General features: G+C 54.2%; 1 protein-coding gene across 1 annotated transcript in view; it reads left to right on the forward strand.

The window, feature by feature from the left end:
• CCDC33 (coiled-coil domain containing 33) overlaps window positions 1-26174 on the forward strand; it is a 112866-nt gene that overhangs the window by 86007 nt on the left and 685 nt on the right. Inside the window, 7 exon segments of the mRNA XM_019668003.1 lie at window positions 21781-21946; window positions 22223-22311; window positions 22533-22664; window positions 22759-22849; window positions 23828-23997; window positions 25055-25141; window positions 25539-25652. Coding sequence (XP_019523548.1) covers window positions 21781-21946; window positions 22223-22311; window positions 22533-22664; window positions 22759-22849; window positions 23828-23997; window positions 25055-25141; window positions 25539-25652 — 849 coding nt within the window.

The raw sequence follows: 26174 nt of genomic DNA on the forward strand, positions 1-26174 counted from the left end.
TGGCTAAGCTTCTGCTCAGAATTATTTTTGCTCTCAGATATGCAAATGCACCTCAGCACGGTGGACGCTGGGCAGGGCTGAATAGAGGCTCAGGGATTTGGAAGGGCCAGCAGGGGCAAGAGCCTGGTGGCTAGCCCCCTCTTAGGACTAGTATGGGAAACTGGAGGCACCCCACGCTCCCTCCTCCGGCTGAGTGGGAAGCCCACTCTGAGCCCTGCTTCACCTGCAGGGGAGAGTCTTGTGGAGGCCAAGATGAAGCCCCCTCCCTTTCACCCTCTCCTTTATGTGGGTGGGGGCTCCTGTGAAGAGCCAGAGGGGCTCCCTCAGGATGCTGGCTCAGGGTCCAGGAGCTGACAATCCAGATGGGGCCCTCCCGCCCATTTGACCCCCTCTACCCTAGGACACATCCACCAGGTGTATTGCCTCTGCCCTAGACCCTTCTATGGCTCTCTCACCTATACCATGAGCCCCTCCACCTGATGGCCCCTGTGACCTCTGAAGCCTGTGCCCAACCCAGAATATTCTACCCATAGCCCACCCTAATGGTACTCCCAGCTCCCAGCCTTCGCTCCTGTATCCTTATATCCCCTTCACCACCCCACCCCCAGGTACCCAACACACAGTAGGTGTTCAGTGAATGATTCCAATGAAAGCAAAATTATGCCCTTTCCTAAGCAGTCATGTGGCCTGAGGAGATGACAGACCTGCATCAGAGAGGGGACGTTTGCTTCCCGCTCAACTCCCAGCCAGCACCTACAGGAACCTCAGCTGTGAAATGGGGACAATGATAACCCTTACCTCACAGGCTGGCTGCAAAATTCCAGAGCTGCCTGAGATTGCTTTGTGCTGTGAGCTGGTAAGGGCCTCTTGTGCCTTATCATTCACAGCAGGAGTGAGAAGGACAGTGTCAGAGAGCTGGGGTGGGGAGTGGGGGTTAGAGGCCAGATTTGATCTCTCTCAGCCCCTCCAAGACCCTCATCATATCACACAGCCATCAGCCACTACCTTGGGGAACCCATTCCTCCACTATGTATGGATCTCTGCCCAACCCATCACAACTCCCCCAAGTCCTCTGCCCAGCCGGGAGTTCACTGCCATCTCATCAGCAGGGGCCTAGGGCCTGGACCTTAAACTTGGGAGGGTGTTCCTGAGGCAGGACTGCAGATGGGCTTGGTGCAAACAGTCTGCTAATCAGGATTTGCATTCTGAGACTGACCGGAGGTGGGCAGGGCATCAGTATACTGAGGGACTGGGTGGGGAGTGTGACCCCAGACAACGGAGCACCCCCATAAAGCCCCTTCCCCTCATTGCTGCCGGCACCTGTAAGGGCCTGGGCCCAGGAGGATTCATGGGGGAGGGCATGTCATGAAGGGGAAATTGGCCAAAAGAGGCCCAGTGACAGGTCAGGGGAGAAGGGGCTTGGTAGGGACCAACTGTGGTGAGACTCAGGCCTCCAAAGGCAAAGTGGGACACAGATTTCCGGAAGCATTGCCCCGGAGTCCGAAAGCGCATACGCTTTGCACAGCTCTGGAATGAGCCTGGAACCCAGGAGAAATGGAGCGGGGAGAATGCACCAGCCTGGGCTGGAGGCAGGAGGGGTGAACCAGCCGGGAAAGGTCCAGCCGCTGAGGATGGGGCAGAGGATATAACGGCCTCTAAAAAAGAATCTAGATAGGGCCCGGGAGGCAGAGACAAGGTGGGTGAGCTCCCAGGGAGGGGAGCCTACACGCGCCCCATCCCCAAGTTCCCACCGGGACTGGGCATTTGGAGCAGAGGACCCCTCCCTCTCCACTGTCACTCCCAGTGCTGCCTTTCCAAGGGCTAAGATGAGCCTGAGGCACAGGGAAGGGAGACCCCACCATTAGCTCCCCTATAACCCCAATCCCACCCCCATTTACTGTGCCTCCCTGGATCCCCCAAGAAGCCCAGGTGTCTGGCCTGGGGCTCCCTTCCCCACACCAAAGACTTAGATGGCCCCAGGACCTCTCCCTGCGACAGCCCTGCTTTAGGGCTCTTTTCTCCCAGCCTGGGGTGGGGACGATGACTAGGAAGCCGTTTCTCACACCTTCACAGAAGTAGTGAAATGGGGGAGGGGAAACGAGGGCCTGGAATTCAGTCCCGGGAGAGCACACTGCTCTAAAGAGAGGACGTTCTCACAGAATTGCAGTTCCCTTCAGCCAAAGACAACCAGGAACACACCTCCAATTGAAGCAAGTTGGGTTTATTAACTCACTGCAGCCAAGGGGCTGCCCACCACAGGGCATGGGGGCATCGGGAAGAGTGTGTCGGAAAGGACACAGAGGATTTGGTTGAGTTCGACAATGTGGAGAGAGTTCAAGGACCCAGGGCTGTGCTCTGCGTGGATGCTCTCCGGAGACATGATAGTTCCATGACTGGGAGTTGTAGTGAATCTTATCCAGAAGGCACGAGGAATGAACCGAGGCTGAGCCTTCCTTCGTAGCGCAGCAGCAGGCACTCAGGGAAGGCTGCTGTGTGGTCATTCTTGTGGTTTGGATAGCATTCATGTTTCATCTGTGTTCAGACCTGATTATGGAGTGGTCTTGTTTTTGTCTAGCTCCATCGTGGGCAGAGAGAGGCCTTGTAGGATGCTGTGGAATTATGTTTCACAGGAGAACACCAAGCAAGGGCTAGCTGTGCATGCCAGGCCAGCTCCTGGCCACCGGGGGCTGCTTTTTTCTCTCTCGATAGCTTCAGGCAAAGTGACAGAGGAGAGAGAAGGGGCATGTGTTACACGCACAACGATGCCAGGTGCTGTGCTCAACCCTACACAGTCTTTGCCCACTTAAGCTTCACCACAGCCCTCTCCCCACTGTACAGATGATGAAACTGAGGCTCACAGAGTCACAAGTAACTGCCAAACTGGATGTAAAGCCTGAGCTCCCTGCCTTCTAAGTCCCTTCCACCCCCTGCCCTTAGTTGGCCTGGAGGCTGAGCTTCCCCATCCAGTCCCACTCTGTGGGGCACAGGACCCTAAATTGTGTCCCCCGAAGGCATCCTAGCTGAGCATCTCTTTCCGCAGGGTCTCTGCCTGGCCATCACAGGCCAGCCGCAGTGTCAGCAGCCGCTCCGGTTCAGGCTGCTCCCCTGTGCCCTAGAGGTGTGAGGGGTAATGAGGCCCCGTAATTAAGGTTTCTGGAGACATGGCCAGGAGATTTATAGACAGGCTTTGTCAATAACTGTGCTCAGGGCTGCAGAGCCAGCGAGACGTCGATAAGTGCTCGTTGCAGCTTCTCCCGCTCCCTTTCCTGCCCCCACCAACTCCTCCCTGGCCTGTCAGCCCGCCTGTTCACAGCGCCTATGTACACAGGTTTCGCTCAATTAATTTGCACTTGTTGGCACCATCTGTTCTTTTCATGTGTCCTTATCGAGTGTGTGGGCCTTGCCTCCTCCTCAGCTGTTCTCCAGAGCAGAGACATGGCACCCCACCCCCCTCAAACCGGAGCTTCCAGAAGGGAGCCATGTCTCCCCTCTCAAACTGGGGCTCCTCAAGGTGGGGCACTGTCTCCTCTCTCAGTCTAGGGCTCCTGAAGGTGGGGCCAAGTCTTCCTCTTCCTTCATCTTCCTCCCACCCCTGACCCCACACCTTGGAAAGTCACACAGGCCCCCTCTGAGCCTGGCCCCAACAGGCAGGGCCTCAGCCCCCCAGAGGAAGCCCCCAGTCCCACATCAAGCCGTCCGCTGGAAGGCTGGCTGCCCCTGGGGGCTGAGAGGCAGGGCTCTGTTTCCCGTCTCAGCTCTAGCTCCTGCCCCAAGAATATGTGACATCATAGAATCACAGGGTCTGAGGGGGCTGAGAAGTCACTGCTAAGTCTGTTTCCCTCGCACAGCATGAGTAAAAGGTGACACAGGGATCTAGACTAACAGCCTCTCAGGGAGGGGTGGGCGTGGCTTAGTGGCTCTGGGATGCCAGGGCAGGTGGCCTAATCTAAGAACTGAGCAAGAGCGGCATCCTAAAGTCCCTTCTCGTGGCTGTCTCCCCATCCCAGGTTCCTGAAGGCCAACCTCCCAGCCTACCCCTCGGGGGGCTACTTCTTCCTGCAGAAAGCTTCAGCCCTTCCAGCTCGGACAGACTGTGTTGCCACCCTCAGCACAGATTCCTCAGACGGGCTGGCTTTCATGGCCCTAGAGGGAATGAACCTGAGCTGGCTCTGCCACAAAGGTGCCATGGGAGCTGGGCAGCCTCCTGCCCTCTCTGGGCTCTGGTGTCCTGCAAAGCACACTGGGCATGTTTACCAGCCAGCCAGGCCTTACCCTGGGGGGGTCCTCATAGTCATGCTTGGTGCCAGTATCTGGCTCCAGCCCAGCCCACTTCACCTGACCGTAACAGGCTCCTCACTGGGCCTTGGCCTGGCATTCGAGGCCCATTGACTGGGCCCTGCAGCCATGCCAGCCTCATCTCCCTCCACCCCTTCTCGCCACACGTCCTGTCACCACTTCCCACTGTGCCACTGGGCCAGGCTGCTGCTTACCTCACACCTTTGGTCCTACTGTTCCCTCTGCCAGGAATGCACCCCTTCCTCACTCTTTCATCACCTGACAAACTCCTACTCACCCTTGAAAACCCATTCTGGCTCTGAGGTGCCCTTCCTACAGCCCTGCCTGTACTTTGGTGTGGTGAGGGGGCCAGCTGAGGGCTGTACTGTGCCTGCCGCCATATCCACTGGAACACAAGCTCCTCAGGGATGGAGACTAAGCCTTCCTACATCTGTTTCCTCAATGCCCAATACGGGGTGTGCGAAAGTGTGGCTGTTAGAGCGTGCGCTGCACTGGATGGACCCTGGTGCCCTCAGCCTGGGGGAGGGGAAAGGCAGGGCTCACCATCCCCCATAGATGGAAAGCGATGCCCCTCCTGCCACCCTGGCTGCCCACTGATAGGGCTACGGAGGTCTTGGGGGCAGGCAGTGAGTGCATTAGGGCCAAAGGCAGTGCCAAGTGGGGAGGAACCCGGCTTCCCGCCCACAGTCTCCCAACTGCTCCCCGTCCCCGGGGCCCATCCCAGGGCCCCGTGTGAGCCTGTTTCTGGAGTGGTAGTGAGTCCTCGGCTGCAGATAGCCCCAACATGGGCCTGCAGGGGCCCCGGGGCTGGGATTTGGCCAGGTGGTGGACGGGGGAGGGTGTTAGTCATGGCCCCCATTATGTGTTACAGGCCCCTGGTGGCATTTCTACCAGGACAGAGTTTGAGAAACAGGCCTGTGCCTCCTTGGCAAATACCAGGCCTCCAGGTGCTTCTCTGAGGCAGGCCCATGTACAGGGACACAGAACCCTGGGTGCCCACGAGCCCGCTTACAGGCTGGAGCAGAGGCCCACGGCCAGATAAGGCCCAAAGAAACCAGGCAACATGACAGAAGCAGTAGTACCAGTCACCTGAGCCCTGGCCGCCTCCTCCTCCCTGGGTGTCAATGCGGTGGCCTTAGTGTAGGGAACAGGAGCCTCAGCACGCAGGAGCCAGGCCTGGCCGGGGGAGAGCCCAGCCCTAGTGAGTGAGGAAGCGGGGAGTATAAACCCTGTTCTCATGGACGCTAAGGCCAGTTGAGGACAGCAGAGCCAGCCCCAGGGTCTAGGGAGGTGGTTAACAGTGAGGACTCTGAAAGCGGCTCCCACACTGGGACAAAGTCCCTGACCGCTACCTGCCTCACTCTCCCCCTCTGTAGAATGGACTGCCTTGTCCAGTTACTGGGGGGATGAGGCGGATTGATCTATATAATGTATTTAGAAGTACCTGCCATGGTGAGCACTTGTGGTTACTGCCTGCCAGGTTCAGGCTCTAGAAATTCAGAAAAGAAAGTAGCCATCCCTTCTAGCCAAGGAGGGTGGGAGCAGCTTTCTTCAGGAGGCCGGCCCTGGAGAACGGATCAGCAGACACGGGGCAGGGGCACCTCCGTCAGAGACAGGACAGAACCGAACCTCTGTTCTCCCCCCGAGGTTGTGAGGCTGGAGGGAGTGGATACATGTAGAGGGAGCTGTGTTGAGGCTGGAGGGTGATGGGGTCAGACCTCAGGGGACCGTGACCACTAAGCTTGGTGAGTAAAGCCCCCAATGCTACCACGTGTCCCTGTGCTCCCCTCCACTTCCTTCACACCCCAGCCTAGTGCCAACCCTGCTTCCTGACCCCATGGAAGAGGGATTGCCCCCCAACCCTACAAAGAGCTCTGGTCTCCACATAGCAGCTCTCTGCTGTATCTCACCATGCTTTGAGAGGTGGGGGGCTCCTTTGCACCATTTTAAGCACCGGAGACCCCACAGGTCCCACTGGGGCTTCAAGGCGTAAGCGCAACTCCTCAGGTAGGCTTTCCCTCCCTCCCAGCATCCTCCACTTGCTCTTAGTGCCCCTTCTGCCTCCTGCCAGAGCAGGGCTGGAAGACAGCCACGTCTGGGGCCTGGCTGAGCACAGACGATGTCTCCGTGTGGTGCATTATTGATGGAGCTTCTAATTGTACGTTTCCCAAAGTCTACAGGCCTTTGATGAAAAATTCATGACACGCCCGAGGATGGGAGCAGACTCAATCGATTGACAGTGCAGCGGGCATGGAGCGCGGGGCCCCTCTCAGTGAGGGGCGTCTGAAGGGGGCACCAGTCTGGCTCTGCCTTTATCCCAGGCTTCTGGCCCGGGGTCTTGGGATGGGAGGGGCACACAGATCAGAAGGCAGAGCCCATTTCTCCGATGGGGAAGGCTCATATCTGGGATGCCATCTGGGGGGGCTGGTGCTGTCCAGAGAGGATGGCCATCTCTATTATGAGTCTCATTTTCATTTCCCTAGAGGAATAGTAGACCCTCCAGAGCCCCCAGGAGTCACACAGAGGAGGGAGTAACATTTCCAGAGCCACTGTGCCAGGCATTCTGCTTGGAGCTTTATACCAACAATCTCGTTAAACCCCAACAGCTCTAGGATAGGGGCGCAGTCACGCCTCTCTCATAGGGCAGGAAACTGAGGCTCAGAGAGAACAGTGACTGCCCTGTCCAAGGTCACACAGACTATTAGCAGGAGAGCAAGAACTTGCAGCCAGCATTGAGCAAACTCAAGGCCCACTGCCTCTCCCCGGCTCCCGGCTAGCTCAAATGTGAGCCACAGAGCAGTTGTGGGGTTTGTCCTGTCCAGTTCCCATGCCCAGTCCTTATTACACACAGGAAGAAACCCTAGTAAGAAAAAGTAAACTCTCCTGAGTCTCAAAGTGAATTAAGTGAAATATTAGGGCTGCAAAAAAGAAGAGTAAGGGCCTCCCTGTGACACTGACAGAGGACCACCCCCCCCACCCCCCGCCCTCCACCTCATGCAGAGTCCTGAGCTAGCGTCTAGCAGCCAGAGCTAGGGGTGCCTTAGGGGTGGAACTTTTGAAACAGGTCGAGCTGTCTGTCCTGGACTGACCAGTCAATCAGGGATTATTATTGTGCCATTAGAGACCCCCAACATTCATCCACTGGCTCATTAAACCCATGAACAACTATTTATGGAGTCCCAGCTCTGTACAGGCACCTTGCTCAGTGCCAATGGGGGTGCCTATCAGGAAAGGTTTTGGGGCCAAGCTTGCCTGGGACAGACAGTCTAGACCCAACTCAGGTGAGAAAAAGGCAGACAGACCCCTCCATGTTCCAGGAGGGGGTCTGTGTATCCCAGGCCCAGGACAGTTAAAGCAGGTGGTCCCGCCTTAGTGACCAGGGCCGTTTCTAGGTGGTGGGCTGCCTTGTTTGGGCTTGTTTTCCCTTTGCTTCCCAGTGAGTTCCTTTGAAAAACATCCACCCATGTCTCTGCTGAACTAAAGGGAAAGGAATTTGTCCAGACCATCAGGAAAGCAGAGATGGGCAGGCCCTGAGGCGGGCGTGGGAGGAGCCAGGCTGCTGAGGGGGCGTTGCGGAGGCGGCAAAGGGATGACGAAGGAGCAGAGGAAGGGGAGAGTGAGGGGCAGAGATATGGGGTAGCTGAGGGGGAGGGGTGGCGAACGGGCAGAGAAAGTGGAGATAGAAGGGAGACTGAGGGGAGACAGGTGTAGCTAGAAGGCAGGGCAAGAGGGGAAGGGTGCTGATTGGGGCTGGGGGAGCAGGAGGCCACAGCCCTGCAAGGCATCGTCCCTTTCCTGGGCTCCTGGCCCCACAGTCCTCCCAGGCCCTCATCTCCTTATAGTTCCCTGGCCAAGAAATGAGTCTAGCCTGATTTCAGCCACCCCACCCAGATACCCCCCACCCTGGTACAAAGAGGAAGTGGCCCCATGGGCCTGCCTGATTGCAGCTCAGGGCTGGGCTCCGTCACCAGGCAGGTACTTGTTGTAGCAACAGTCTCTGGGGACTCATCCTGGGGAACAGGCCTGCTAACAGGAAAAACGGGAGAGCCAGATGCCCCATCCCCTCTCGCCCCCGCGGCTGCCCAGACCTCCTTGACCGCTGTTCTGTAAGTCTGCCCCCACACCCACCGGTTCTAGAAGGATGGGTTGGCTCACCTAGCAGGCAGGTGTGTTGGGGTGTGCTGCCTGGCAACCAGTAGAGGTGTTCCCAGAGCAAGGTGGGGGGAGGACCAGATCAAGCCTGTGGCCATTGGCCCCCGATGCCCATGGTCGCAGGAACCTGGTGAGGCACTTCTAGCCCCTGCCCGGACCCTCTGAGCCCACACCCAGGAACCCAAAAGGGAAAGGAGGAGGGCTTCTGGGAAAATCCCTTAAGTGACCATTGTCTCCTGCTAATCCAGGCCCAGCTCTAGCCTCTTAGAGGTCCAGCCCTACAACCTAGCAAGTGGCTGCGCCTGGGCTAGCCTGGGGAGTCAGGCCAGGAGGCCTTGCTGGCAATGCAGAGCTCACACAGAACTGGGAGGAAGAGAGGAGGACGCAGATGGGGGCGTCCAAGAGGAGGCACATTAAACCCAGACCATAGGGCTGGCATTGCCTTGTTTAGTGACAACAGCCTCCTCATTCGAACTCCAATTGCCAAAGCATTTGTCTTTCCATTGTGGCAAGACCCCCAACAGGGATCAGCACCCCAGCTTCCAGATGAAGAGGCACAGAGTAGGCAAAGGCCTTCCTTAGGTTCTTACAGCACATGTGAGCAGAGGCTGGACTAGAACCCAAGGTTCTGGATTCCAACCAGGGTCTCCCTCACATGGGGCATTCAGAGCAGCAAAGCTCTAACTGGGGGGTTCTGGCAGGAGGTGAGCAGTGGGGGAAAGGTTCTTTATGGGATAGTAAGCAGGACCTGTGAGGCCAAGGCTGGGGTCTGTCCCCTCACCAATTCCCTGAATGACTGGCCGTATACTTCCTTGGGCTGGGGGCAAGGGCCAGCTCCAAGTTGAATCCAGGAGAGGCAGGACACTGAGCCACAAACCAGAGGAATGACTGATGGCAGGGTTTGGGGTGGCCCAGGGGGTCTTCCTGGAGGAGGAGGGCCCAGAGTGGAGCCTTGAAGGTCCAGCAGGGTTCTGCAAGGCCTGGGAGGAGAATGGAATGGCAAGACAGAGTATCTTCCAGGAAGCTCCTCCCCCCAGCCAGCCCCACACCGCCCCCACACCCTACACCCCGCTCCATTGTCCAGGCACAGCCCAATTAGCAGTCCTGGCTCCTGCAGGGGCCAATCTGGCAGGCACTGAGTCAGTGGCCAAGGTCTCATCACCCCTTGGCGCTTCACGTTCACATTCACCAGGCTAAGTACAAAAGCGTGCTAGGCACCTTCTTTGCTGCAGCAGGAAGGAAAAGAAAGAACAGAAGAAAGGGAAATTCACTCCTTTTGTTTCTTTGCTATAACCTTGGGCTGAACCAAAGCAACTGCCACCCCTCAGGAAGACTTTTAAACAGCCATTTGCACAGATTTGCCTGTGGTTGGTAGGCTCCGCTGACATTCAAGGGGACCCTGGAGCAGGGATGCAATGAGCAGGTCCCTGGCTCTAGGACCTCTGTGGCTCTGGATGTTCTTCGGGAGAAGCAGAGCTCTTGGGCTTAGCCTTAGGAGCAGTGGCAGGTGGTGAAGTGACCCTCCAGGGTCACAGCTCCTTCAGGCTCCCACCCTCAGGGCCAAGGTGCCATCACGGAGACTGCTGCATCCTCTGCCTGTTCCCTGCCATACCCTGGCCTGCATGTCCTGCAGTGTAATGTCTCCTGCTCCGACATGCCCTTGTCCTTGTTGTCTGACCTCCGGAAGACCAGCCCTGGGCCTCACACTGGCAATGGTGCTCACAGGCCTCCCTGGCCTGCCCTCTGGTGGTGATGAGGAAGGGGAGAGAGAGAGACAGACAGACAGAGACAGACAGGGAGGGAGGGGAGGAGAAAGGAGAACATGTACGAGGAAAAGGAATAGGTTTGTTCTCACTACTGAGGGGCTCTGTTGTCACACTGTCCCAGGCAGCACAGAAGGGAACTGGGCTGGGTGGGCAGTGGCCAAGTGCAGAGGTGTCAGTTGGGGTGTACCTGGGAGCAAGGGGCTACTTAGCCATGGTGAGCCCTGCCCCCCAGGAAGTACCGTTCTCTCAGAAGATCTTTAGCACAACCTCCATCCCCTCCCAGGTCTCCCCCTCCCTGACACAGCCCCCTACCAGCACCAAGCTTTTACCCTGAGCTCTGATCTGAGGAACTGGGGGAGGCCACACCACTTTGCATAAGCTGAATGCTTTTGTTTTCAAGAAATGTAGTTAATTCCTGTTAACCGTATTAGGTAACTGAGATTAGCCACGAGGGGCCTCTGGGACATTCTGAAAGGCCTGTAGTCAAATGATGGCGAATCCGGCAGGAGCAAGGTTCTGGGCCACCAGCCCTGGAGTGGTCTGGTTGGCCTACTTCCCCAACTCAGGAGGCAACCAGAGGCTGCAGGGAAGAGGGGCCGCCCTTCCCCCCTGTCAGGATCTCCTGGGAGCTGGGGGAAAAGACAGTGTGTGGGTGGTCCCTGGTGGGATGGGGAGTGCCGGGCTGGGGTGGGTAAGGGATGGCTTCTTGGCAGAGGTAGGTGAGGCTTTGAAGAGAAGGAGGCCCAGGCTGTCCCATGAGCAGAGTGACCAGAGCTAACTTCTAAAAACGGGTCTAGCGCTAGGATGGACTACACTGAAATTCAGAGTTGAAAGTTTATCATGAGGGTATCTGAGAGGCCAGGGAGGCTGTTCCAGTTATCTACTGCAGCATAACAAGTCACCCCAAAACTTGTGACTTAAGGTAATCATGTTTTCATTTATTATTCTAGCCCACAGTTCCGTGGGTCAGGAGCTCAGCCAAGGTCTGGTCTCCATCACAGCTGAAGTCTGGGTCTTCAGCTGAGCTGGCCCACCTGGCCAGGACTGGAGCAGCTGGGGCTAGGTGGACATGACTGCCTTCCACAGCGTCACTGTGGGCGTCCTTGCAGCATGGCAGTCTCGGGTAGCAGGACTCCTATCAGGGAAACAGCAAACGTTCCAGGAGGAAAGGCGGCAACTGCAAGGCTTCTGATGACCTGGCCCAGAAGTCCCCTAACATCACAGCCCTGCGCTCTGCAAGTCTCAGAGGCAGGCCCAGTTACAAGGGGAGGAAATTAGACCCCGCCTCTCAGTGAGAGGAGTAGCACAGCTTTTCAGTCATCTTTTTTATCTACCAGAGAGAAAGGATACACTTCGAGGCAGCACAAAGAAAGCCCACCATAAGGGAGGCAGAGAACTAGGAGGCCTGCTGAAAGGGGGAGGCTAGACAGCTCACAGCAGTTAGCAGAGAACAGTGGGAGGGGCCTGCCCATCCTGGTTGGTGCCTGGGAACTTCCTGCTATCAGGAGATGCCCCCTAAGCAGATGAAATCCCTGGGGAAAGGTGGGTACATTACATTATTAGAAGGTTTCTCAGGGGCAGAAGGATGTCCTGAGTATAACTGGCCCCTCTTTGCCTGAGGAGCAGGAAATGGGCCTGGCCAGGCCCAGGGAGACAGGGATCTTCCTATTCCTGACTCAGAAAGGCAGCCGTTTTGGGCCCTAAGAGCACCTCACTGCTGGAAGGGTCCTGGATGGACCTGTGCGATATGTGCTTTCCCTCCCCCAGCAGACACCTTGCCTAGGAGAAATGGCCCCAGTCCCTGGTGCGAAAAGATGGTCAAGGGCAGGGTGGCATCTCACCCTGTCCCCTTGGAGACAGTAGCTTCAAGCCCCCACCCAGGCGTGTCTGTGTGGGCTCTGCAGCAGCACACATCCTCACCAACGCCCTGAGAGACCCGAGTGCAACAGCACTGCCCCTGGCAGTGGGGCGACCTTAAACACATCACCCAACCCTTCTACTCTGGGCCTCAGCTTCCTCCTCGGGGACCTGGAAATGAAAAGTCCTCCCTGCAAACTCATTGCTCAGGTTAGAAACAAAGTAGACCAAGGGCCTGACCAATAGTAGGCATTCCGTAAAGGAAGGGACCCCTGCAGTCATTAGGGCCCCTACAAGCCCTACCCGGGCTGGGTGTCCATACTGTGACTTCCCAAGTGGGTCGAAGAATTTTGTCTGATTTGCAAAGATTTAGGCTTTGGTTTTGTGTGTGTGTGTGTGTGTGCGCGCGCGCGTGTGCGCGCGCGCGCGCGCGCGCGCATGCGTGATTCTCTAAACTGTATCCAAGTTCCTCTCACTGTCCTCGTACACAAAGCTGAGCCTCAGGTGTCTGAAGCTGTGCAGGTGTTACTTCGGATGAGGTCACTTCAGTGCCTTGAGATGGATCTTACACCAAGCCCTTCCCCTCACCACTCAGTCCCATCGTTTGCCCCAGGGCTGGCTCATAGCAGAGGCCCTAGCTGAGGTTCAGGATTTGCTGTGTGACCTTGGGCACTGCACTTTTCTGGACTCCATAGGTGGTTCTCAGCAGAGGGCACCATCAGAACCTCAGAGCTAGGAGTTTGGGGTCAGGAGGTGCCAGAAGGCAGACTGGGCCGACCAACTTGAGGGGAGATATGTTTGCCTGGGGCTGAACAGCAAGACAGTCTCCTACCCATGTCCCCTCCCTGGTCAAGAGCTGTGAGGCTCCGAAGTCTGGCCTCATTCCACCTGCAGGCTGGAGCTTGAGCGTCTGTGGGAGGGGGCTGCCCTCTGCTGGCTACAAAGGCAAAGCACACGGCAGGAAGCCCGGGCCTGCCTGCCACCTATCCCTGGAGCCTGGGGACCCAGCGAAGGAGGGAAGGGCATGCATCCCGCCCAGTAAACCTGCTGCCCTGGCTCAGCCTTGCTTCCCACCCACTCCACCCCCTACAACCCATGAGGCCTTTGATCCAGACCTGCCTAGGGCCTCCTTCCCTCCCCTAGGAGAGTGAAGCTCCTCCCCACCAGCCCCCCACCCCACCCCACCCTATACAACACTCCCCGCCAGTCTCCCCCTTCTCCTGAAAATCCTCGCTCTCTCCACCCCCATGCCTCTCCTCCACCCTGTGTCCCCAGCTACCTCTGTCCCTTCACAACCTCACTGTCCCCTCAGTCCTTTCTCTCCTGAACCCTGGCATCCAGAACACTGGCCGAAGTCACCAGAGCCACCTCCTCACACCCAGAGGACTCTCTCCCAAGATTTGAAAGCTATTAATATTAAGCCTTCTCTCCTTTTTTCTTAATTTTTAAAAAATTTTTCAATTACAGTTGACGTCAGATGTTATATTATGCTGTAAATGTGTACAATATAGTGATTAGACATTTATATAACTTCTAAAGTGATCACTCTGATCAGTCTAGTACCCACCTGACACTACACACAGTTATTACAATATTATTGACTATATTCCCTATGCTGTACTTTACATTCCTGTGACTTTTTATAACTGGCAATTTATACTTCTTAACCCCTTCCCTTTTTTCAGCCCCCAACCCCCCTCCCATTTGACAATCATCAGTTTATTCTCTGTATCTATTAATTTGTTTCTGTTTTGTTTGTTTATTTATTTTTAGATTCCACATATAAACGAAGTCAGATGGTATTTATCTTTGTCTGACTTATTTCACTTAGCACAATACCCTCTAGGTCTAGCCATGTTGTCACAAATGACAAGATTTCATTCTTCTTTATGGCTGAGTAATATTCCATTGTGTGTGTGTGTGTGTGGGGGGTGTCACATCTTTATCTATTCATCCATCGATGGGCACTTAGGTTGAATTGGTATCTTGGCTCTTGTAAATAGCACTGCAGTGAACGTAGGGGTGCATATATCTTTTTGAATTAGTGTTTTGGATTTATTCGGGTAAATACCCAGCAGTGGAGTTATTGGGTCATATGGTAGCTCTACTTTTAATTTTTTGAGAAACCTCCATACTGTTTTCCAAATGGCTGCACCAATTTGCAATCCCACCAGCAGTGCACAAGGGTTTCCTTCTCTCCACATCCTCGCCAGCACTTGTTTGTTGATATATTGATGATAGCCATCCTGACAGGAGTGAGGTGGTATTTCACTGTGGTTTTTATTTGCATTTCTCAGATGATCAGTGACTTTGAGCATCTTTTCATACGTCTGTAGGCCATCTGTATGTCCTCTTTGGAGAAATGTCTATTCGGGTCCTCTGTCCATTTTTATTTTTTTTATTATTATTATTTTTTTTAATTGGGGAATTGGGGGAGGGGAACAGCATTGAGGAATCGGGGAAGGGGAACAGACAAGTTGCTGTCCTTTTGTTCTTCAGTCCAGTTGTGGAGGACCTCGCTTCACTGGCCCATGTTGGTATTAGCATTGCGCTCTTCCCAGGTGAGGCAATTGCTCGCCGGCCATTGGACAGCCACTCATGGCGTCTCACGGCGGCTCATGGCAGCTCAGGGCAGCTCACAAAAGCTCACACCAGCTGCCGGCCAGCCCCACTGCAGCCTATGCCATCGCCAGAGACTCAAGGCAGCCCAGCTCCAGGTTGAGCTGTTGTTCACCATCTTAGCTGTAGAGGGCACAGCGTCACTGGCCCTCATGTGGGATCCGAACCAGGGCCCTGCTGCTCAGAGCTGGCGTCCCAAGCCAACTCCTAACCAACGTGCCTCTCAGCTGGCCCCCTTTGTCCATTTTTATTATTTTATTATTATTATTATTATTATTATTATTATTATTATATTATTTTTTTTAATTGGGGAATTGGGGGAGGGGAACAGCATTGAGGAATCGGGGAAGGGGAACAGACAAGTTGCTGTCCTTTTGTTCTTCAGTCTAGTTGTGGAGGACATCGCTTCACTGGCCCATGTTGGTATTATCGTTGCGCTCTTCCCAGGTGAGGCAGTCGCTCACCCGCCATTGAACAGCCGCTCACAGCAGCTCACGGCAGCCCACTGCAGCTTCACTGCAGCCTACGCTGTCGCCGGTGACTCACAGCAGCCCAGCTCTAGGTTGAGCTGTTTTTCACCATCTTATCTGTAGAAGGCGCAGCATCACTGGCCCTCATGTGGGATCCGAACAAGGGCCCTGCTGCTCAGAGCTGGCGTCCCAAGCCAACTCTTAACCAACACGCCACTCGGCCAGCCCCCCTCTGTCCATTTTTAAATCAGATTGTTTGTTTTTCTGGTGATAAGTTGTATGAGTTCCTTATATATTTTGGATATTAACCTTTTATTGGAGGCATTATTGGCAAATATTTTCTTGTATTCAGTAGGTTGTCTTTTTTTTTTTTAAGATTTTATTGGGAAATTGGGGGAAGGGAACAGCGTTGGAAAATTAGGGAGGGAGACCAGCCAAGTTGCTGTTCTTCAATCTTCCTTGTGGAGGGCACCAGTTGCCATCTGGCTTCTGTCAGCAGCTCGTGGCCTCTAAGCGCAAGGTGCTGTGTTACAATCTTAGTTGCGGGTGTGCATAGCCACCGTCCATGCAGGAGTCGAACTAGCAGCCTTGTTGTTAAGAGTGCATGCTCCCACTGAGCCATCCTGGCAGCAGCTCAGCTCAAAGTTCCAAGTTCAGTCTTAGTTGTGGGTGGGTGTAGCCCACCATCAAACAGGCAATCTTGTTGTTACACCAGCTGAGCCATCCTGAGACCTGTTGGCAGCTCAGCGAGAGCTCAGCTCGGGTGCAGCATCACTTGACCATGTGGGAATTGAACCAGCAGCCCTGTTGCTCAGAGCTTTCTCTTTTAAGCCAACTCTTAACCAACTGAGCCACTTGGCCAGCCTCCCAGTAGGTTGTCTTTTCATTTTGTTGATGGCTTCCTTTGCTGTGCAAAAACTTTTTCGTTTGATGTAGTCCCATTTGTTTATTTTTTCTTTTGTTTCCCTTGCCTGAGAAGACATATCCAAAAAAAAATATTACTAAAAGCAATGTCAAAGTTTACTGCCTATGTTTTCTTCAATCCCTATGGTTTCGGGCCTTATATTTAAGTCTTTAATCCATTTGAGTTTATTCTTGTATATGGTATAAGTGGTTCAGTTTCATTGTTTAGCATGTATTTGTGCAGTTTTCCCAACACAATTTATTGAATAGACTATCTTTACCCCAATGTATATGCTTGCTTCCTTTATCATAGATTAAATGACCCTGTAGGTGTGGGTTTATTTCTGGGCTCTGTATTCTGTCCCACCGATCTATGTGTCTGTTTTTATGCCAGTACCATGCTGTTTTGATGGCTATAGCCTTGTAATATGCTTTGATATCAGGTAGTGTGATGCCTCCAACTTTGTTCTTCTTTCTCAAGATTGCTTTGGCTATTCTGGGTCTGTGGTTCCACATAAACTTTAGGACTATTTGTTCTAGTTCTGTGAAAAATGCCATTGGTATTTTGATAAGGGTCACATTAAATCTGTAGGTTGCTTTGGGTAGTATGGACATTTTCATGATATTAATTCTTCTTATCCATAAGCTTGGCATATGCTTCCATTTATTTGTATCTTTTTCAATTTCTTTCTTCAATATCATAGTTTTCTGAGTACAGGTCTTTTTACCTCCTGGGTTAAATTTATTTCTAGGTTCTTTATTATTTTTGATGCAATTATAAATGGGATTGTTTTCTTAATTTCTTTCTGATAATTTGTTATTGGTATATAAAAATGCAACAAATTTCTGAATATTAATTTTGTATTTTGCTACTTTACTGAGCTCATGTATTAGTTCTAATAGTTTTTTTGGTGGAATCATTAGGGTTCTCTATACATAGTATCATGTCATCTGCAAATAATGACATTTTTACTTCTTTCTAATTTGAATGCCTTTTATTTCTCTTTCTTGTCTGATTGCTGTGGCTAGGCCTTCCAAAACCATGTTGAGTAAAAGTGGTGAAAGTCGATATCCTTGTCTTATTCTTAATCTTAAAGAAAAAGCTTTCAGCTTTTTACCATTGAGTTTGTTTACAGGCACCCTGTGTGCCAGGGCCTGGCTGCCCCTCCTCACGTCCCCTCACTCCACAGCCACCCCTGAGGTGGGACTAATTCCTTTCCCACAACAAAAGCCACCAACACTTAATGGCAGGGAGTTGATTTGAACCTGGGGCCACCTGATGTTTCTCACCTGAGGGCTGGGGTCCTGGTGGGCTTTCAGGGGGTAAGGGGGTGCAGTGGGCACTCAGAGTCAGTCACAGGTGGAATCAGTGCCCCTAGAGGATGTGTTAGCTCAAACAGGCTGGGAACCGGGGGAAAGAGGGAGCAGGTAGAGGGGCAGAATCACAATAGGAATCCGAGGCATGGTAACTTGCGTGTTCTCAAAGCTGGATTGTGACGCAGAGCATGTCCCTGAGTGGGGAGCCCAGCCCACTCTGCAGGGATAGGTCAGGCTGCAGCCTCCCAGCCCAGCTGCACTGCCCAAGGTTACTGCTCAGCTGTGGGGGTGGGCAAAACTGAGGAAGGCGGGCAGGCCCGCCAGGGTGCCACCTCTCTGAATCTCATGGACAGAGGGCAGTGGCCAGGGTAGAGAATGAGGGGGGTAGGCCAGGGGAAGGGTCTCTCTCCATCCCCCTGGGGGGACCTCATGCTCAGAAAGCAGCCAGGCTGGGAGTGACTAGGGCCCTGGGAAGGTCTATCAGGCTAATCTCCAAGGGGTGGAGTCCTAAAGAAGCCATGACCCTTCCTCCAGCAGGGGCCATCTGGCTGAGGCAGGACACCCACTTCATCTGGGCACAGCTTTCTTTGTCAAGGGGGGATGTTAAGAACAGAGCTTTGCACACCCCTGGGACTGCTGGATGAAGAACAATGGAATCCCAGAAAGGATAAGCCCTGAATGAGAAGACCAGACCCATGGGTAGGCTGAGGGGCTGACAGCCCCTTCCCCTGGGACCCCTTCCATGCCCATGCCTGTGTGCACACATGCACACACATACACTCCCACACATGCACTGTCAGTCCTCATGGGATTACAAATGGTTGGGTGGACTATAAAACAACAGGTTAGGCCATGAGAAAGCGGAGAGGGTTCTCTGCAGATAGTTCAGTATGAGTGGAGGTGTGAAGGGGGAATAAGAGTCTGTGCTGGAGGAGAAGGCTGGGCTAGTGTGCGTGGGCGGGTAGCTTATAAGAGGCCTTGAACACCAGGACTCAGACTTTGCATCTGGTGTAAACCTCAGGAGCTCACTCGGAGCCATAGCCATGAAGATCTCAGCCATCTACCCGCACACACACGGGCTAAGGTGCCCTGACTCCAGCATCCAGCAGGGTTCTTCCTTACCCAGAGCCCCTCTCCCTGTACCCCAACCTTGTACAAACCCCACCTGAAGGAGAAGCTGGTGAGCCAGCAATGGGTCAGGCTGGCTTATTCAAATCTGTTGTTTTCACACTGTGCTAGGCCAGGAGCAGGGGGGACAGTGAGATGAAGATACACGCCCACCTCTCCTGACACAGGGAAGCCTGGGCACGTCTAGCTCCTTGAAGAGCAGGCAGGGGAATCTCTTCTTCCACCTCTACACCCAAGACAGCCTTGTCCTCGAGGACAAAGGCAGAATGAGGCCTCAGGACATCAGATGGCCTTATGCTGGCCACCTCCCCCATCAGTGCCCCTTAATTTCTGTCGACAGATTCAGCTCAAAATCAAGCCATTCTTCTTCCCTCTGGGTAAGGTCCCCAACCTTCCTCAGTCGAGTAGGTGCAAAGAGCACAGGTTATAGAGCGGAGTCTCGGATCCAATGCTAGCTCTCCGTCTGCAGGGAGTGGGACCTTACATCACTGAACCAACCTGAATCTCATAAGATTTTCTGAGGCATCGTGTCAGCCCTCGACAAGGCTCGGGGTGTATGCCTCCCTGTTTTCAGAGGGCCCTGCAATGAGGCAGAGTTGAATCTTCCCGACCCTCCAGGATAGGATTGGTGAGGCCTCACAGGATGCAGAGGGGGCAGTGAGGGCCTAGGAGCAGGACCCACGGGATCACCCACAGCTCAGGGCCAGGGAGAACTCACTGTTGCTGGAACCGGGAGGGTCCCCAGAGGAAGGTAGCAATGTGGAACCTTTGTGTACTTAACCAAACTAGAGCCAGGCTTTCACTGTTTTTTTATTTGTTAAATGTTTTCAACTGTTTATGTGAAATACAACACACATTCAGACAAATACACAAAACATAAGTGCACTCACTCTGATGAATCATTACAAAGTGCACAGTAGGTGCTCAGGGAAGGTCAAGGGGTGCGGCATTGCCAGCACCTTTGTAGCTCCCTAGTGCCTCCCAGTCACCGTGCCACCTCCCCACAGGGATCCCACACCCCGACTTCTAACTTCACTGCTTGAGTTTGCCTGTTTTTGAACCAAACCTGTATGGAATCATGGAGTCGGTATTTTGTGTCCAACTTTGTTTGAGAGCTTCCTCCTTGTGGTTTCATGTAGCTAGCATTGACTCGTTTTTATTACTGTGTAGCATTCCATTGTAATACTCTCTCCATTCTACTGTGATTGGCGTTTGTGTTGTTTCCAGTTGGGGATTATTACAAATAAAGCTGATAGCAATGTCCTAACTGCTGCTTCTTGAAGCAGTCACACTTGTGTATTTATTGGGCATGTACTCAGGCGTACAATAGCTAGATCATACGCTCCGCAGACATTCAACTTTAACAGTAGCCAGTATCCAAGCTGTTCTCCTAAGTGATGAGTGATGGCAGCCAGGAGGAAGAGGAAGGCATCTGACTTGCTGATAAAGCGTCCTCTGAACAGAAATGGGGTGGGATGAGAACAGCTACCTCCAGGCCATGGCTGTTCTGGCAGGGCCCTGTGCCAGCCACCACACACACTGACTCTGAGCCCGGCAGCAACCTATGCTTCTCCTGTAGGAGGACTCTGAGGCTCAGAACAGGGGAGGGGCCTATCTGCACTCACTCAGCAAGGCAGTGGCCAAGCTGGGCTATGACTGGGGCCTGAGCACAAAGCCCTGTGTGTGTGTGTGTGTGGTCTGGGCTAGCCCCTAGTTAACAGAGCTGCCTGGGGACACCACAGATGGACAGATCTAGGGGAGCCAAGACCTGGCACTCGACTGGGGCAGGTGCTGGGGAGACAGGCGGGTTACAGGGAGTCCAGACAGAAGGCTAGCTAGCAGCAGGTAGCAAGTGGGGTTTGATGAACCCCTGTTGTCTGGCATCCCCTCCCCCAAAAGCCAGTGGCCACCCTGCAGCAGGTTGGTGGCAGCAGCTGGGAGCCAGGCCACATCCCCAGTCAGCATAAGGCCTAGGTGGGAGCTGGGGGCAAAGCTCTGCTTTCCAGAGACTTCGGAGCCTGGCAGTTCTAGGAGCCCCCACCCCACTGCAAGGCCTCCACGGCCTCAGGAAGGCCAAGGCACCAGGTCTCAGCAAACTCCTGCAGGCCTCACTTCCCTCCTCCCCCAACCTAGCGCCCACCTCCTCCCCTTCTAGGGACCATTCTGGCTTCACATTTTGGGTCCCTTTTTTATATTTTGCGCTGTTTAGATTTAAGAAACTCCCTCTATGAAACTTTTCCTAAATAACAGGAGGGAATTTCTGATTATGAAACAAATGCATGTAAATACTCGTATGGCCTGTTAATTCTCCTATGCATACATAAGGGCAGCATGAATATTTTCCCATTGATAATTATTTTAGTAACCTGTTTTATCACGTCTCCACATATTGTGATGTTTCCATGCACGGAGGCATCATGGCAGGAATGCATGGTACCTAAGAACACAGACTCGAGTGCCAGCAGGCCCGGCTCTCAGACCTTGGCTCTGCCACACAGTTTTGTGACTGAACAAGTTGCTTGCCTCTCTGGGCCTTGGTTGCCTTGTTGGCAAAATGAGGGTGATGAAAGTACCGACCTCACAGGCTTATGGTGAGGACTAAATGAGGGAGGCCTGCTCCTGACCTGAAATGTAGTAAATGCTCAGTGAACGCCAGACACTAGGTTTATTGTTCTTCTTAACCCGCTGACAGAGCCTGGCATCCCGGCCCACTTCACACCCCAGATCATGTAGCAGGATCCCAGCCCTGGTCCCTTATTTGGGTCTCCCCAGTCTACTTGGTGTCCCTGCCTGACCCCTGAGCTGGTTGGGGGGAGAGGGGGCCTGGTCCCTGGGGTCTGCTCCCAAGTGCCATTCAGTGGGGTTTCTGAAAGGTTCTTCCCTGGGTTCTCAGTGACATGAGAAAGGAGAGGGGTTAGAAAAGTGGAAAGGGAGCAGGAAAAGACAGAGAAGTGTCCCTAGAAACCTGGCTCCAGGTCCTTTCAAGTCCTTGTATCTCACAGGCTTCCTCACCTGGTGTCTGAGCCCTGAGTCCCCCCAGTTGGCATCAGAGGAAGAAACATGGCCCTTGGGAGAGAGCCTTAGTGTGATATCTCTCACATGGCCAAGAGGGGCACAGACCGAGGGGCACAGTCCCTTCTGAGGAACTGCTGAGACTTGAGGGCATAGCTTGGGGTTCACTCTGTTCATTGGCCTTGGGGGTGACCCATGGATTTCCAAATGTGGGTGCAGGTGTGACCTGGGGGCTCAATTCTGAGTTCTGGGATCCATAGGAGATGAACAACTACCGGCGGGCCTTGCAGAAGATGGCCGAGGATATCCTGTTACTGCAGAAACAGGCCAGCATCCTGGAGGCGGAGAACTGCATGCTGAGGAGCCACGTGACCCAGGAGGACATGGATGAGGAGCAGGACAACGCCAACGACACCCAGAAGCTGGGTGAGGGGCACACAGGCCACCAAGGGCCTCCGGGCACCCACCCGAGCCCTGGCTCTGGATTTTGGCACAAGGTGGCAGGGAACTTTTCCCAGATGGGCATGCTACTGGACACAGGCTGGTAGGAACTGGTGGGGCCCTCTCCGGAATGGGAAACGGAGAACTCAGTCCTGCCTCAAGGCCCAGGGCTGAGAGATACCTGCCCCTGTCCCCCAACTATACTGATATGAGCTGGGAGATGCCCCCTGCCTGAACCAGCTCTCCCTGCCCTCCTACCAGTGTCCATGAAGCAGAAACTGCTGCTAAGCGAGCTGAACATTAAGCAACTGAGGGACAAGGTGCAGCTTCTGCAGAATGAACTGATTCGAGTGAGCTGGGGCTTGTGGGGCAGTGGGCATGGGGAGTCCAGGGGAAGGGAGCTAGGGCAGGAGCGTGCAGAGAAGTGTCTGGGAGCAGAAGGGAGGGGGGCCTAGCAGGGGTGGGCAGCACAGTGGAGGACTCAGCAGAGGGGCCTAAGCGGACCCTCTAGACCAAGAGTGACACCCGGTACCCCTTCTCTCTCCCATCCTCTTCTCTCCCCCACCACCAGAAGAATGATCGAGAGAAGGAGCTGCTTCTTCTGTACCAGGCTCAGCAGCCACAGGCTGCACTGCTGAAGCAGCACCAGGACAGGCTGCAGAAGATGAAGGCGCTGGAGGAGACCGTGCAGCACCAGGAGAAGGCAGGGGCCAGAGGGGCCGGACCGCCAGGGTCGAGCCACAGAGGGAAGGTGTGGAGCCCCTAGACCAGCCCAGCCTCTGTGCTCTGCCCTCCAGGTGATCAGGAAGATGGAGCGGGTGCTGAATGACAGACTTCGGGAGAGGAGCGAGCCCCTGCTGAACGGGCTGCAGGGGAAGCCCCGTGTGGGTGAGACTGCTCCGCTGCTTTTGTCCCCTCCGGCGAGGTCCTGCCTTCCTGGAGCTTCCTAGTTCCAGGAGCACCTTCCAGTTGAGGCAGAGGGTGGTGCTCATCTACTCCTCCAGGCTCTGAGCTCTTCCAGAGGTCCCATGAGCTCCCTTCTCTACCCAGGGAACCCCGCAGGACACATCGGGACTGTGTATGAGCCAGACTAGGAAGAGGTAGGAGCTACAGGGGAGAGGCCCTGCAGACTAGAGCGAGCAGAAAGGGGCTACCTGGGAAATTCTCAACTTCTAAACTCCAGGACTCTTCAGGTTTTTCCTCATCTCCGATATCTTCAAAGAGTCTGCTTCTACAAAACAGACAAACAAAAAATACTTCGGTTAAATCGATGGTTTGTTTTCTCCGCTGGTATTAACCATTCATAGAGCTGCCATTCAGAGGTGGCTCCCTTGAGCAGGAGAGAACCAGGTCGCACCATATCAGGCAAGCCCAGGCAGACGATGTCCCTGGGCCCGTCTGTGTAGCCTCCCCAGGGACCCCTGAGTGCCCATCCTTCACTGCATGGGGCTGGCGGTGAGAGTTTCTGAATGCCTTCAGAAAACAACGAAAGTAGGAGCCACCTTTCAGGAACCCTGAGGTCATCTAGGAGTGGGCTGAGGGACAAGAAGGCGACCTGGGGAGGGGAGGAGAGTCAGCCAGAGCAAAGGCCCACAGAGTGACCATGCCAAGAGCAGAGAAGGGAGGAAAGACAAACAGACCCAGGACAAATGGCTAGGGAATGGTTAGGGAGAGCACTCAGGTCAGATTCTAAAGAGCCAAAGACGATGGCCTGCGGAGCATGGACCTGATCCTACTGGCAGTGGGGAGCCATTGAAGTCTTGGGAGCAGAGGAGGGACAGAATGGAACAAAATGCTGGGGCAGATCAGGCCAGGGACGTGGAGGCAGGAGAGCCCAACTCACGAAACTCTGTGACCATTTTGCAGCCTTCCCCATGCTCTCAGCCTCTGGCCTTCCCTCAGGTCCTACGGGAGAGAACCAGCCTATTGACCTTTACTCCGTGTTGCTGGCCGAGAACTCGAGGCTGCGGGCAGAGCTGGATAATAGCCGCCACCGCCAGTTGGCTCCCATCATTCTGCAGCAACAGGCCCTGCCGGTAAGAACCACTGGCACAGGCTTGGCCTGGCCTGCCCATGCACGTCACTGGGTGCGCAGCCATTATTCAGCACAATCCAAGTTGAAGACCAAGACCAGGAGCTTGGCTTCTCAGGGTCTCGAACATGCCTGGCATCTCCTGGAGTGCCAGCTCTCAGGCTTTGCTCTTTCTCCTGGGAAACACACATGGGTCTCAAAGCTTCACCTTGACCCTTATCTAGCATCCTGGGAGAAATCAAGCCCCAAACTGGCCCTTGACCCCTGATCCTTTTTACCACCTGGCTGGCCTGCACTTGGACTCCACACAGACCTCTCAGAAACTCTGATCTGGAGCATTTCCTGGGACCGGTACAGGCCTCGAGAGCCCTTCTCCCCCATCCCAGGTGGGCCCCCAGGAGTTGGGAGCAGGAGACCTGGCAGAGAAGCTGCGAGAAACAGATGGCCCAGGCCATTCCAAGCGCACAGAAACCCAGCCTGCACAGGTGGGTGCCCCAGGCCCCAGACATGCCTTGGCCCTGCTCCACGTCTGAGGCTGCTACAGGTGCCCCTGGTTTATGCAAACCCAAAGACAGGACATTTGAATTACAGAAGAGGGGTGGCCTAAGGCACAGGAGAGTTTTTCTGTTCATCCCAGGACTCACAGAAGATGAGTTCTGTTTAAAAGCACACCTAACTCATGGACATCCAGGTAAAGTGCTGGGAACTGGGGACCCCTTGCTTCACAAACAGGCTCTTCACTTTACAGAAAAACTCCCAGTTCAAGATTCCTTTCTGTGCACTAACAGGCACTTCCTTGTGCATTTTACATTTAAAAATTGATGTGCAAAAAAATCATATACCCAAACTCTGTGGGGAGAACAACTGTGAAAAAAAGCACATGCCATGCCAGGTCTGAACTCCAGGAAGAGGGTTCAAACCTAGGTTTGAGGCACCACACTGGGGAGCTGAGTTTGGAACTCAGACCTTGCTGGTTCCTCCCTCAGCACGTCCTCGCCTCCTGAGCTCACTTGGCCACAGCACCCAACTGGGGCCACGTGTATTTTCCGCTTTGCCCACAGGATCTCCTTGCCAATACCTCAGACAAGTTTAACCTCCTGGCTAAGCTAGAACGAGCTCAGAGCCGGATTCTGTCCCTGGAAAGCCAGGTAGGTGAGACACAGGAGTTGGGCAAGCTGGGCAGGTTCACGGCTCGGCCTGTGACCAGGATCAGGGCTCAGTGTATGAGCAGGGTCAGGGCTCAGTGTGTGAGCTGGATCAGGGCTCAGTCTATGACCAGAGTCAAGGATCAGTGTCAACTCAGGGACAGGGCTCAGTATGTTGTTGGAATTAAGAGAGGATCCATCTGTGTCTCAGTTAGACTGTTACTTGGCCCCTCTCTACCCACCCCTGCCACCCCTGAGGTTTCTTGGGAAGGTAGCAAGCTTACATTGTCCAGGTTTAGCTTTCTGCCCAGAGAGTAAGCTGAAGCTCTGGTTGTCCCAGATCTCAGGGATGGGCCCTGTTGTCTCGTGGTTCCCCATCTGTTCCTCTCCATGTTGGCAGTTAGAGGACTCAGCTCGACGCTGGGGACGAGAGAAGCAGGACTTGGCCACACGGCTGCAGGAGCAAGAGTACGGCTTGGGGCACCCCTCAAACTCCATCATCACAAACCTGCCTGTGAGTGGTCTCTCTGGAGGAGTTCCCTGGGGTTCGGGCGGTAGAGCTGGCAACCCCCACCCCAAGTCCCCGGGCCTTGAGAAAAACTGTACAGGGGGCCCAGCTCCCCAGCTGGAAGTCAAAGGACCTGGGCTCAGCTTCTACTCTTACCAACAGAAGCCCTTACCTCGTCTCAATGCCCCACTTGTCTAAGGGGAATAGAAAACCCTGCCCAAATGATCCCCTCCCATGTGGTGATTGTGAGAATCAGGGAGATGGCTGTGGATGAAGAGTTGCCCATGTGGGCACTTCTCGAATGCTCTGGCACTGGCTGAACTTTAGAACTGGATTTGCTCATAGGCAGAGGAGCTGTGACTGCCACCCAACTCACAGTGCCTAAGATTGTCCCATGAGCATACCCTTCTTGGGAAACTGCAATGCTGCAGGCCTGCCAGGGATAGGAGCATGTTGCCAGAGAGAAACACTACCAGCTTTGCAAGAACAAATAGACCTGCTCACAACTGCCCTCAAGCTCAGCCCAGG

The sequence above is a fragment of the Hipposideros armiger genome, unplaced genomic scaffold (genome assembly GCF_001890085.2).
Source record: "Hipposideros armiger isolate ML-2016 unplaced genomic scaffold, ASM189008v1 scaffold_511, whole genome shotgun sequence".
NCBI classification, from domain to species: domain Eukaryota; kingdom Metazoa; phylum Chordata; class Mammalia; order Chiroptera; family Hipposideridae; genus Hipposideros; species Hipposideros armiger.